The 14,673-nt window shown below is 48.7% G+C and overlaps 1 protein-coding gene across 5 annotated transcripts in view; it reads left to right on the forward strand.

The window, feature by feature from the left end:
- The first annotated feature begins 598 nt into the window (after positions 1 to 598).
- Snx30 (sorting nexin family member 30) overlaps positions 599 to 14,673 on the forward strand; it is a 129,315-nt gene continuing 115,240 nt past the window's right edge. The window contains exon 1 of one of the 5 annotated variants that reach the window (XM_063287322.1): positions 599 to 1,221. In XM_063287322.1, coding sequence (XP_063143392.1) covers positions 958 to 1,221 — 264 coding nt within the window. In that variant the 5' untranslated portion in view covers positions 599 to 957. The remainder of the gene's footprint in view (positions 1,222 to 14,673) is intronic. The other 4 variants (XM_063287324.1, XM_063287323.1, XM_039109447.2 and 1 more) reach the window with 4 other exon arrangements.

Raw genomic sequence — 14,673 nt, forward strand, 5'->3', positions numbered from 1 at the left:
GACAAACCTAAGAAGTTCAAGGATCGGAAAAAAATGTGTTTCTTCACAGTGAGCCACACGCAGTTCTTAAGTGTTTGCTAGATGGGCAGATGACCCTCTAACTTGGCCTTTGAGACAGAAGCGCCAGTGACAGGTAAGTGGAAAAAGGGACGCACATACACTTTAGTGAGCTGGAAGTAAAAAAGCCTGGTCTGTCTCCACCATGCCAACAATTCAGTTCAGCCCGAGGCCAGTATAGGAACCATCCATGCATGAAAAACGACTAGAACCTCACGGTTCTTCAGAAGACTGGTTGGCTAAGTGTGCATGCAAGGACCATAAATCATTTGTAGCACGCGCTATTTACGGATGCTCACGCTTCTGAGGTTTCGCCTTACATAAACCCAGCTTAGCTGCAGAAGCCAGCCGGTATGGGGACTTCAGTGTGGATTTGAAGACATATGACGCTGCCTCTTTAAATGTCCTTGTAGTTTTTCTACTCAGTGCTCTCTAGTTCCTCTGAGCCACGTAACCCTTTACGTTACTAAGATACGCTCCACATTTTTATTTCCTCCTGCGCGGGCAGTGTGGCTCGAAGACCCTAACTCACGCCGCTGCCGGGAGCAGCTGCCGGTGGGCGCACTTCCTGCCGGGAGGTGGGCGGGGCGGGCCACCTCCTCCCTTAAGCCCCGCCCCACCCTGCGTCCCGCCCTCCCTCCGGGCCCGCAGAGGCTCCGCGGGGGCGGGGCTGCGAGCCGTGGGCGGCGTGGCGCTGCTACCAGGGCGCAGGGCCGTAGGTGCTGGGGATCGCGGCGACTTAGCCCACGGATCTGCGGTGTGTTGCTCAGGAAAGCTCATCCTCCCGGGCAGGAGAAGCATCGGGCGAAGGCTGCCCCCACCGACTAGTGCAGGGCCTCAGGCCGAGTAGGGCCGAGAGCTACGGGAGTAAGCGGCGGCGGGTCCCGAGCGCAGCGCGCCATGGCGGGCGGGCCCCCCAAGGCCCTGCCGTCCACGGGGCCCCAGTCCTTGCGCGACATGCCCCACCCGCTAGCGGGCTCCAGCAGCGAGGAGGCCGTGGGAGGCGACAGCACGCCCAGCCCGGACCTACTGATGGCCCGCAGCTTCGGTGACAAGGTGGGGCGCTCGGGGCTGGGGACTCCTGGGGCGGAGCGGGAGACGAGGATGGATCCAGGACCACCCCTGACACTGGGCCGCGCTCACCCTGGAACCCCTTTCCCGAAGGTTAGGCGTGTTTTGGCCCCAACAGCCCTTGGCCAAAGCTTGTCCTCTCACTGCCCCCGCGGGGTCGCAGCTGCAGGCTGAGCGGCCAGAGGGCATGTGTTACCCTGGCTGAGAGTAGCCCTGAGCGCGGGTGACAGCTGGTGGGGAGGGGTTCGGGTTGGCAGGGAGCATGTGGGGACCCGAGGCGTGTGCTGCGGTACTTCGCTTCTGTGTCCCGGGAAGGAGGTCCCTCACCCTCCAGGTGCATTCCTTGAAGAGGAGCTGCAGAATAGAAATAACTTGTTGGTGCCTCCAGTTTCTCCGGGCTGAAAAAAAAAACCAAACAAACAAACAAGAGTTAATGGCTAATGACTTTCCGGGGTGGGTCTGAGTAGCCTTGCTCTTCTTCTCCCCAGTCGGTCATGTGGGGAGTGATCTTTGTTTAGGTTTGCTGTTTGCCCCAGGAGTCACCTGACTTCGACCTCAACGGCGGCTGGAGGAGAGACTCTGGTTTTCGGTCTAGGGCTTCATTCACCTCCTATTGCAGACCACATTGATTAGGTTTGGCAGTGGCTGGTTTTGTGGTTGACGGAAAGCAAGCTCGCCCTTTGACCTTCTTTGTGCAGAGGGAGGCTCTTGGTGGTTGAGGTATACTACTCTCCTGCTGCATTGAGAGACAGCAAAGTCCAGTGAGGAGAAGGAAGAGACAGCATCTCCCCCGCCCCCATCGCCATTTCGGCTATGACCAGGATTTTGAGCAGCGATTGTATCTACGCTCCTGCTGCCACTTAGTCATGAGTTGCAGACATTCCGATTGTTCTTAGCACTTGAGATCAGGGTTTCTTCCTCCTACTAAAATGGTAAATGAATTCTTCCTTTCCCTAGTATTAATGGAATCAATGGAACCGGGAGACTTAACTTCTTCCCTTAGATGGGAGGGCATATGGGAGGTAACATTTCCTGTGGGAGAGTGTGACTTGCTGGCCCTGAGCCCTCAGAATGATCAGGGAGTGATAGGGGTTTATAAAGCATAAGCTAATGAAATGGATTAATTGAACAGCACAAAATACGTTCTTGCATTCATACCCATACCTCTGTGGTCATTGCTTTTAATAGATTTTTAGACTATGTGAATACATAGGCAGCTTGCAAACCCTTCCTTATATTTGACATTCAAAAAGTGATCGTTAAATGCCTGAATGATAATTTTTTCCCGTATTAGCAGAGAAATTGATTTTGAATGGATGTAGAATGAGAAAGAACTAAGGTTAAATCTTTGGTTGCTGTCTCGGTTCTCCATAGGAAATTGAATTATTTCCTTACTGCTGTGTAAGAAATTATTTCAGAATTTAGCACCTGAAAATACTATCTGTGAGTCAGGAACCTGGGTGGTTCTGAGTCAGACCTTTAGGAAGCTGCCATCATCTGAAGGCTGGGTTGGGAGTACTCTTATCAATACTAGGCTCTCGTGTGGTTCTTCGCAAACCACAACATAGTAACTGGTTTCTGCCAGAGAAGGTGATCCAAGGCAGCCCCAGTCTCCAGCACTTTGATCCTCAAAGTGACATACCTCTGCTGTGTCTATTGCTTATAGAGGGACACTGGTACAGTGCGAAAAGAGGGTGTGAATCCTAGAGAATACTAGGAATGGAGTGGCCATCTTGCTTCTAACCTACTGTGTGTGTGTGTGTGTGTGTGTGTGTGTGTGTGTGTGTGTATGTGTTGCTGTGAATTGAACTCATGGCAAGTGCTCTACCACTGGGCTGTATAGATGTTTTGAGTATTTCCTTATGATCCAGTCTTACAGCCATTTTACTAATAAGTACTTGGGAAGGTAACTGTTCTGTCTCACTGAGATCTGGTTGGCTGGCAGTGAGACCCTTACCTAATTATGAATGGTTTCCTCCACATGATCTATTCTTTGAGAGTCTTGAAGGCACTATGGTTAATTATTTAACATTTAATAAATATCCCAACAACTGCGGAGAGCATCAAAATGACACAAGTCTCCAGGGCCCAATTTACAGTCAGTCACTTTTCCTTCGAGGCTCAGCGTTACAGTTTCTCTCTGTGGTTTTATTCTCTTATTTTGACATACATGTGTTCCCGTGCATTTTTTTAAAAAAGACTTATTTTGCATTTGTATGCGTGTGGATGTGTGCTTCTGTGTGAATGGATACTGGATGTACGCAGGTCCCTGGGAGGCCAGAAGAGGATGTTGGTTTGCCTGAAGATGGAGTCACAGGCTCTGTGAGCCTCCTGACATGGGTGCCCGTAGCCCAGCTCAGTTCCTCTGGACCAGTAGGAAGTACTCAAACTGCTGAGCCATCTCTCCAACCCCTCCCAAACATTTGTTAAGAGAAGCTAGAGAGCTGCAAACATGGGGATAGTTGTGGGGAGCTCCTCTTGCCCGTCTTTTCCTTGTTTAGGTAGCATAAGTGCCCTTGGAGGGCAGGAGTAGAGTCAGGGGCTGTGCTCAGTCTTGCGCAAAGGGCTTTTTCCCTGCCTCTTTAGACGTGGGGTTTCATCCTGGACAAGGTTTTAGGGTTGGTCCTGGGTAAGGGGCACGAAGGCATTGGCAGGCCAGAAACTGTCAGGTTATTGCACAGAAGGGAATTGCTTTCTCTGGCTTCAGATGGTGTTGCCAGCAGCGTAGCTGACAGCTCCAAATGGCCTTTTTTGTTCTGGGCGTAGGAAAGAGCGGCTGTGGTGATGTTCCGTCCATCGTCTTCTCATACTGTCCAAATGGTGGTACAGTGGGATAAATTTTTGTCTACCGAGGGCTGGATGGAAGCATTCTCCTGGTGCTACCCAAACCCACCAGGCCTGGTATCCCTTCATTATTCCTCTCCAGCTAAAATGTAAATAAAACCACTTGACCTATTTCTCTGCTGATTTACTTTTGTCCACGTATTCTGAGCAGTTTCTTCAGTGGTTCAACCTCGTGCCTGGGTGTTCATTCTGAAACGAAATACTTGATCCCTCTCAGCCTCCAGTCCTTGGTTAGGACTTCTCACACCCCCACCTTCTTTACCACCTACTTCCTGACCCTTCCTGCCACCAATGTGTCTTTCTTTTACATTTCAATCCCTGGGTATGGGACTCCAGATCTTCCTCTGTCCTCTTTGACAGCTTTTCTTTAAACCTTTAACTTTCTAAAAAAAAATTATATTTTTTTATGTGCATTGGTGTTTTTCCTGCATGTATGTCTGTGCGAGGGTGTCAGACTCCCTGGAACTGGAGTTGTGAACAGTTGTGAGCTGCCATGTGGGTGCTGAGAGTTGAACCCTGGGCTGTGGAGGAGCAGCCGGTGCTCTTAACTGCTGAGCCATCTCTTCTAACCCCTAAATCTTTAACCTTTAAACCCAATGCTATACAATGAATTCAGGACTGAACAGCCAGGAAACCCTGTCTTAAAACAAACCACCACCACCACCAAAGCCCAATCAACAACAACAACAGCAACAACAATAATAAATACATATTATAAATAAAGCTTACTAATATAGTGGATCACATAACCAATTCTCAGCCACCAACCCGGGAGTGCAACTGTGCCTTCTGCCTGCTCAAGACTCTGGATGTTCCCATGGCAGTCAGAGTGAAGGCCAGGGTTCTCAAGGGTTCTTCCAGGCCCGCATAATCAGGCTATTCCCTGACTCCTTTTGCTTTCTTCAGGCCTCTGCTCCATTGTGCCCTCCACATGACATTTACCACAGACCTCCACTTGCCACGCCCCCTCATGTCCTTAAGTCCTAAGACAGTCCAGTTCCCAACAGCCAGTGGTCCTGAAGTCCCCTTGCTACCCTGCTTTCTTCCTTCCACAGTACTTGCTGTGTAACCATGCACATTCCGAGAATGGGGATTTTGCTGCGTTAGTAAATAATCTTGGGTTCCTAGAACAGTGCCTGACTCCCTGAAGGTTTTCCTGGATGAACAAGAAGAATGAAGTCTGCCTCCCAGGGGTGGCGTGGGGCCACTCGGTTGGTTGAGAGCTTGCCTAGCTTGCCCTAGGCTGGAGTTCAGTCTCCAGCAGAGCAGAACCTTGATGGCAGTGTACACCTGCAGTACCTACACTGGTATTACCTTGGGAGGTGAGGCAGGTCATCGTCGCCATACAGAGAGTTCAAGACCCGCCTGACATACATACTACCACGCCCCCATTTAAAAAAAAAAGCATGTGGCTTGGGGAGATGGCTGTGCTCATACAGTGCCTTTTGTGCAAGCCTGAGCACTTGAACTCAGGTCTCTGGCATCCATATAAAGGGCAATTGCACACATCAGTGACTCTGGACACAGGACAGGAGGATCTTTATGACACTCAGCCAGGCCAGCTGAACTGGTGAACTCCAGGTTTCCACAAGAGACTGTCTCAGAACACAAGTGGGAGCTTGCTGGATGTGCTGGTGCACACCTGTAATCCCTGCAATCCGTGGGGCCTTGACTGAGGACACTGTTGTCCCTCTGGTCCCCACATTGCACACACGGACATATTCATGCATCGTCTTCTTACTTTTTATTTTGAGACAGGTTCTTGCTGTGTAGATCTGCCTGGCTGGTCTTGAACTCCCTGCCTCTGCCTCCTAGTGTTAGGGATTAAAGGTGTGGAACACCACACCTAGCTACTATTATTAGTCTCTTCTGATGTACGTGGACGCGCTTGTGTGCACGAGATCAAAGAATAACTTTTTTTGAGTTCCTTCTCCCTTGCCTCTTTGAGACAGGGTTTCTTGTTTCTGTGGTGCTACTTAATCCAGGCTGGCTGGGCTGTGAGCTTCTGGGTTCTGTGCCATTCTCCTGCCCCCAGGCCCCCCTAATCTGGAGATATTGTGATGCTAGGTGAAAGACACCAGGCTTTCTTAAGTGGGCTCTTGAGGATGGAATTCAGATTGCCAGCTGGCAGAGCAAGTGCATTTTACCCGCTGAGCCATTTTGTTGGCCCCTAGTTAAGATTCTTTTAAAGGGGGTGTAAAACAAACAAACAAACAAACAAAAAAAGCAAGCTGGCTGCAGGAAAATGTACAAGCTATTGAAAGGACCCAGATATTTTTGGCTGCAGGCATGGCTAGAATAGGTGCTGATGGTGTTGGAAATCTGTCACTTGCAACAAGCAGCAAAGTTCTGTCTTGACTGGAATTGGGTCAGACACCCACACCCCGTGTTTGTGAGGATCAGGCACAGCTAGCTAGAATCCAGGTATCTTTGGCCTGAGGGACTTTTAAAAGTGGAATATACAAATTAAGTGTATCTAGAAATGTGCCTGTGGAATTGAAGAGTTAGACATTATTTTTGTCAGTGAAGGAATGAGATCAACATTCATGCTCCTAACCCTCCATGTTAAGACATAGGATTTATTAATATTTTAGAAGCTCAGGCCGGAAGAGGATGACTTCCAAAGTCAACTGGGATGGGAGAACAGCTCAGTGGACTACTTACCATTGTGCTTGAGACCCTGTGTGTGTGAATTCTCAGTGGTCCGCGCGCGCGAGCACACACACACACACATACACACACACACACACACACACACACACACACACACACAGAGAGAGAGACAGAGAGAGAGAGAGAGAGAGAGAGAGAGAGAGAGAGAGAGAGAGAGAGAACGAACATTAAAGCAAAGTGTCTCTGTTACCAGAGAGAAGAGTATGTTGGGCAAGCAGGAAGCAGTGATTATTCACTAGAGATATTCTACTTCTTTGTAATTTGGGGTGTGTGTGTGTGTGTGTGTGTGTGTGTGTATGTGTGTGTATGTATGTGTGTATATGTGCGTGTATGTGTGTGTGTATGTGTATGTGTGTGTGTATATATGAATGTGTATGTATGTGTGTATGTGTGTGTATGTGTGTGTGTGTATGTGTATGTGTGTGTGTTTATGTGTGAGTGTGTGTGTGTGTGTGTGTGTGTGTGTGTATGTGTGAGTGTGTATGTATGTGTGGTCATTATTGGTCTTCAGTAATGCTCTACCTTTTGTTGGTTTTTTTTTGGTCATGTGGTGGTGGCTCACACCTTCAATCCCAGGAAAGCCAGCCTACACAGAGAACTCCTGTCTTGAGAAACCAGAAAACAGAAGTTAAAAAAAGAGAGACAGGGGTCTCACTGTGTAGGTCTGGTTGTTCTGTAACTTACTATGTAAACCAGCCTGGCCCTGAACTCACAGAGATCCACCAGCCTCTGCCTCTCAAGTGCAGGGATTAAAGGCCTGTGCTACTACCCTGACCTCTACTTGTTTAATTATTTTATTTTATTTTATATGTTTGGATAGTTTGCTTGCTTGTATTTCTGTTCTACGCGTGTGCCTGGTACCCAAGGAAGTCTGCAGAGGGCGTTGTTCCCCTAGCAGGTGGTTGTGACCATGTGGGTGCTGGAAATTGAATCTTGGGTCCTCTGGAAGAGCAGCCAGTACTTTTAACCACTGAGCCATCTCTCAGGTCTCCTAACGGTTTTGTTTTTTTGTTTTTTTTCCTGGAGCTGAGGACCAAACCCAGGGCCTTGCGCTTGCTAGGTAAGCGCTCTACCACTGAGCTAAATCCCCAACCCCCTCTTAACAGTTTTTAAATTATTATTTCATCTCTTTTATTTTCTTACTTACCTTATGATCCTGGGCTTCCCTGGCTTAGCTAGAATGTGGCCAGTGAGGGCCCTCTCCCCACTGGGTCACACTTGCATCACTAGTTTTGAGATAATGCCGGCTCAGCTATGTTTTGGTGAACACAGAACACAACAAAGCAAAGTAACTTGGACTCATACAGTATCTTGGCTGTAGTGAACAGAGTCAGTGAGTGAGCACGGGGATTTTTTTAAAAGTAAGTTTGTTTGTTTGTTTGTTTGTTTGTCTCTCCTTTCTTTCTTTCTTTCTTTCTTTCTTTCTTTCTTTCTTTCTTTCTTTCTTTCTTTCTTTCTTTCTTTCTTTCTTTCTGGGTGATGGGTTTTTGCCATATAACCCTGGCTGTCCTGGAATTTGCTATGTAGACCAGGCTGGCCTCAAACTTACCAAGGTCTACCTGCTTCTATCTCCCAAGTTCTGGTATGAAAATCATTTGATACCTCCTCTGATTCAGGTTTTAGTGATGCTGGGATCAGAGGCGTGTGCCTCCATGCCTGGCTTTGTTCTAAAATCTTACACATTGTAATGGCTATCTTTTCAGATTTGGGGTCATTTTGTATCACTTTGCATTTAGACTTTCATAGTTCCAGGTTAGGGACGATCAACCTCCAGTGGGCTACTGAACCTTAGAGAATGGTGAGCCCTCTATTTAAAGTGAGATTACTGGGGTGAGATGGTGCACCCATAAAAGGTCAGACGCAATCCCAGCAGCCCTACAGCAAGCTAGGAGGCAGAGAGGACAGGAGAATCGCCTGGAAGCTGGAGGGTCAGCTAGTCAGGAGTACAAAGAGTGGCAGAAACAATAGAGGCCTCAACACAGTGGAGGGAGAGAAACTGCTCCTGAAAGTTGTCCTCTGACCTCTACACATGTACCATGGAATATCCACACGAGCATTCATATGCACTAATCATAATAAAATTAAGTGTAAGAACACCCTTATAACCAAAATTTAGATGGGGAGATGGAGGCATTCTACCATTAACTTTGTCCGGGCCACAGAGTTAAGTACCAGTCACATCCACCGTGACCATCTGTTGGCGTGTCTCTTTCTCACTGGACAATGACCACTCAAGAGGCAGACCTCTGCTTACCTTCACCTATACCTGCAGCATCCAGCCCAGAGCCAGGCACATGGCTTGAGAGATACGAGTTCAAAAGTACCTGCACTGTCCAACACAGATGGGTCACGTGCTTTCCCGGCTCTGTCAGTTCTCAAAGCGAACTCCTGAGACCTTCCCCTGAGTAGCCCTGGCTCCCCTCTCCGCCTCTCTGCACACACAGGAGAACACACAAATGACACTGGGTTTCATTGGCTGCTCTGGTGGTCAAAATGAAGGACTCAGAGCCTGTTGTTAGCAAGCTTCAGTGCTCGTAGATCACCAGTATTTCTTGGCCAAGCCGATGTCTATGTACTCATAGCCACCAGTGTCTATCATGGAACATCTGATTTCCCCACAGCTCTCCATTCCCAGGCCACTATGGAGTCCTGCCTTCCCTTTACTGCCAACAAACCTCTCCGTGTCTGAGCTGTTTTCTTTTTCTCTCGCTATCCAGCCCTAGCTGGTTTGCTACTTGCTATAACAAGCTAACCTGGAACACTTTGTCTAAGTTCTAAACTCAGTTTCTTCATCCTGCAGCCCCATCCACTCATCCGAACTCATCCTGTTCAGATTCACAGTGATCAAATGAAGAATTTCCCAGGGCAGCATTCATTTGAGCAGGTTTTCTTTTCTTTTCTTTTTTAAAATAGATTTTTTAAAATTTATTTTATGCATACGGGTACACTGTAGCTGTCTTCAGACACACCATAAGAGGGCATCCGATCTAATTACAGATGGTTGTGAGCCACCAGTAGTTGCTGGGAATTGAACTCAGGATCTCTGGAAGAGCAGTCAGTGCTCTTTAACTGATAAGCCATCTCTCCTCCCATTGAGCAGGTTTTCGATGGTGAACTTTAGACAAACTCTGTCCTGAAATAACTCATTACCGCCACATTCTAGTCTTCTGAACACATCCCTACCACCCTTGCTTCTTAGCTAAGTCCTTCGCCTCTGGGAAGGTACAGATCATTTCCAGTCCCTTGGACTAGGAGGCCAGTCCCTACTTTACCAGTTAAAGTCATCTGGATACTTGCAAATCCTTCCTCCCCAGGCAATGACTCCATTTTCTGCCACAGTCCTTCATAGCTGGCCTTTCACTGCCAGACTCTTCCTATCCCAACCACTGAGTACAAACTCAGTAACCTCACTCAGTAGCCCTGTAGCCCTGCTGAGTGTCTACCTGAACAAGACAAGGCAGAACAAAACAGAAGGAGGGTGTGGCGCTAACATCCATATCAGTGCACTGAGGGCCTCAGGCCTCTCCTACCCATGTCCTCTCACCATCCCTACCTTAAGACACTCTAAATGCATGTGCTTGCTTCAGCCCGCTTGTCGTCTACTGCTAGCACAGTTCTCCCCACCTCCCATCCCTGGAGCTCTGCCTAAGCTAATTTCTCCGATAGTGCTGTCTTCACACCCCACTTCACTCCTAAAAGCCTCCTTAATCCTCAAGGACCAGATGAGCACATAGTCCTTGCCACCTCAGCCCTCCTGCAAGTCAAGCACAGGTACCTGAGCACTGGGACTCAAACACTACCTTTGGACACTCCCAAAGTACACACACACACACACACACACACACACACTCACACACACACGTGCATCTACACACACACGCGCGCACACACACACTACATACACACACGCGCACACACGCACACACACTACACACACGCTCGTGTGCACACACACGCACACACACTACACACATGCACACACTACACACGCACACACACGCATGCATGCACACACGCACGCACACGCACACACTACACGCGCACACACACACGCATGCATGCACACACACGTGCGCACACACTACACACACACGCACACACACAGGCACACACACTACACGCGCACACACACACGCACACGCGCTCGCACACACACACTCCCTGGCTGCCCTGGAACTCACTCTGTAGACCAGGCTGTAGATCTTTCTGTCTGTGTCTCTCCAGTACTGGGAGTACAGGTATGTGCCACCATAGCCCAGCTTCACTTCATATTTTAAGCTGATTTTTTTTCAGTTTTATGCAAAGCAGTGTCAACAGAAGGAAGGAAGTCATGCTAGGTACTAACCAAGCTAGCTTCAGAACTCAAACCATCTTGCCTTCTCTTTCTCTTCCAGTTTACTTACCTCTGACTTTAATTAATTAATTTTATTTTATTTTGAGTTGGGTCTCACTATGTAGCTTTGTTTGTCCTAGGGCTCACTTTGTGGATTAGGCTGGTATTGAACTCTCAGATCTCTCATGCCTCTGCCTCCCGAATGTTGGGATTAAAGGCCTATGCCACCATGCATAGCTCTGACCTCATTCTTGAGCAGCCACTCTGCATGTTGGGAAACAATTGCCCCGACCCAAAAGAAATATATTTCCCTCAGTATCTAATACATCTTGGGAAAGACTGGGGGTTCCCCATGTCACCTGCCCACTAAGGACCATACTTTGTCACTAGAAGTCATTGGTGAGAGACCAGAATGAAGGATTAAGACAGAGGTCAAATCTCCCCTTGTCATCCTCTTCCTAGTGAAGCTGGCCGGGCTGCTTCCTGTCCTGGAGGAGCAGCCCTGTTGCTCAGCTAGAATCTACAGTGACTGGATTCTCCACTGACCCTCCAGTCTTGAGGATCATGGGAGCTTCTGCTCCTGCTGTTCTTGATGACATCTTCATGCCCCTCTTGGCTCCTCAGGTTTCTTATCACCTAGGCAACTAATTCCCTGTACTTAAAGTCCCTCAGATTGAAGTACCTTCAGTGTTTTTTGTTTTCCAATTGGACTGCAACAGATGAATATTCAAAAATGGAGAAAGAAGACATGGAGCAACATATCAAAGATTCAGAAAAACTACGTTACCATACTATGAATTCCCTTGATCTCACATTAACCCAGGACTGGAAGTCTCTCTGACCCCTTCTACATACAGGCAAGGAAAAATCAAAGCCTTAGTGGAGCTGAGATTCGAAGCAAACCTGGCTTCAGCACACACTAACACAGGAAGTGGAGCAGGGCTTAGAGCACAAGGGTTCTCAGGAGGGTCAGGTAGGACCTGCAAGGGGGCAGACGAGATAAGGACTGGGACAGATTTACTCATTTAGCAATAAGGAAGTCATGGAGGACCCGAACAGCAAAGCCAGAAACCAGATAACAGGAGTCTGGGGAGTAAGCCAGAGGTTACAAGTAGAGAGGATGGCAGCATGCCTTCCTTCTAAGTTTGTTTGCAAAGCACAATAACCAAAAGTACACGCGTATATTCATATATGCACTAAGTGTGAGATGAAGGGAAGACTACCACGGAAATGTTTTCTTGACTCTTAAGTTTGAGCGTGTTCAGATGTAATGGAAACGAGGCAGTTGGGAGTGTCTGCTGCCGGCTTTGTATTACTGCAGTGAAATCCCCAGGGACGGCTTGTTTTACCAGGAAAGATTTAAGCTAGGAGTGTAGCCCAGCTAGGTGCCTGCCTCTATCAGCTACCAGGAAGCACAAACTGGGGCCCCACAGTCTTTTCTAAAGGCAGCAGGAGTCTTCCCCAGTCACCCAGCTCTGACATCTGGCCGTCTCGACAAGTTCCCAGCACTTGAGCTTTGGAGGTAGCGAGACACCATCGTATTCACACCAGAGGAGAGAGAGACTCAGGTGAGGAAGTCTCCAAGAGTGTACTACACGCAGGATTGGCCACATCAACTCCTACCAAAACAGGGAAGGAAGGAGGGCTGCAAATTCTGGTTGTATAACTTAGTGGGAAGAGCTCTGTCCTACGGCCTCTCAGGGGTCGTTGAGGTCAACAGTAGGGTGGGGAGGCAGAGGAAGGGCAAGAATGTGAGGAACAGGCCTGCGGTCAGCTGCAGGGGCATACGAGGGCCCACTGTGGAAACAGACAACCCAGCCCCTGTGAGCTGCGCCTCTGATGATGCTCCCGCTGTCTCTGTTCTCTGAACTTTAGGGAAAGGTGTGGACAAAAAGCAAGGAAACAGTGAAACAGGATAGCTGTTGAGGTGGGTGGGCCTCACTGTGTAAAGCAGATGAGGCTGAGGGTGTAGTTCAGTAGGTAGAACGCTTGCCTAACATGCAGGAAACCCTGGGTTCAAGCCCCCAGCACCCCAGAAACCACGTGTGGTGATGTACCCCTGTAATCCAAGCACTCTGGAGGTAGAGACAGGTGGATTAGAAGTTATAGGGCAGCCTCATATAGAGAGAGTTTGAGGCCAGCCTGGGCTACATGGTGCCTTGTCACAATAATAAATAATAGAGGTGGGTAGAGACCTTGGAGCTGCAGCTCGGGCCCAGCACTTGCATGTTAGGCCCTAGGTTTTTCTTCTCCCTGGTAGCACAAAGGGGACCACAAATGAAAGGAGTGAAGGGAAGTGAGGTTGGAGAACCAGTGTCTGTCATTACTGACTCAGAGGGAAGGGCAAGAGAGTAGGGCAGACCACGTGGTGGGGGTCTGCGGCGTCAGTGGAGATCAGTAAAACCACCATGGGAGACAGGACGGTGGGAGTCCCTACAAGACACCACGTGTTTCGGCTGGGCCTGCCCTCCTCTCTGAGGCCTGGGTCACAAAGCACAACTTTCTCTTTTTTCTGTCTCCTTTCAGATGCCAGCCAGAAGCTAAATATGCATCTCCAATACCTTGGGCGTCTTAGTTTTTCCCTCAAGGATCCTTCCCCACCATGTGTCTGACTTCAGGCTGGGTAAATGGAGTAGCTTTTTTCCTTTTTTCTTTCTCTGCTCCATTTCTCTCCTCCCAGCGACTCCACTGAGCCTCACAGCTTATCTGTTCTGGAGTTTTTTCTTTTAAACTTGTAATGAAATTGTGCTGGAGCTTAAAAAGCAAAAAAGGCAAAGGAAGCAAATAGTGTGGAGATTTTTAAAGAATTAAGAGATGGAGTCAGCAGGCGACTCAGGCCCATCTTCTTAAAACACATTCCATGCAAAGCAGAGGAAACCGCCCTCCTAAGGGCCTGGACTCTGGCTACAGAAATGGCTCAGCAGTAGGAGCTCTTGCCGCTCTTGCAGAAGACCCAGGGTTGGTTTCGAGCACTCACACGGTGGCTCACAATTGTCGGCAATTTTCGTTTCAGGGATCTGACACCCTCTTTTGTCTTTCCAGTGCACAGTATGCACTTGAGGCACATACGTCCATGCAGGAGAAACATTTGGAGGCTGTGGTATTGACTCCGTCTGGTCTACATAGTGAATTCCAGGCCAGCCGGGGCTATAAAGTGAAACCTGTCTGAAAAAATAAAGAACATTTCAGAAGTGAAACAGGTACTGAGCAGCTCGCTGGGGAGAGTAGGTTACTAAGCGAAGTCACCCTGAGAGGAGCTGGACCTTTAGCTCACACTGGCAGCCTCTACAACGGAAGGGGTGAGGTTCTCATTAGCCACTGGCAGAAGGCTGTTTGAGTGGTGAGTTTGGGCATTAATTAACAGTAGTTTTCAAACTGCCTAGGGGGCAGACAGAGCAGGTTCGGCTGGAGAAACAGCCAGGCTGAGAAGCTCAGGTGCTGGGTTGGTAGTTAACCAGAGGGTGCCCAAGTGGTCAGCACGTGGGGTGCACCGTCGGGTATTGATAGCACCTGCTCTAGTTACCATGAGGTGTACGTACTGGGAGTAACACTAAGAGGACGTGCCTCTGGCAAAGGAGCTAATTTTTGAGTCAGAGAATGAAGTAGGTGATTTCCTAATGGATAGAAATAGGAAACTCAGCCCCTCGCCCCAAGAAAAGTCCAAAATGTAAATGTGCAGGCTCTAAGTGTCAACT

The sequence above is a fragment of the Rattus norvegicus genome, chromosome 5 (assembly GCF_036323735.1).
Source record: "Rattus norvegicus strain BN/NHsdMcwi chromosome 5, GRCr8, whole genome shotgun sequence".
Taxonomy (NCBI): Eukaryota; Metazoa; Chordata; class Mammalia; order Rodentia; family Muridae; genus Rattus; species Rattus norvegicus.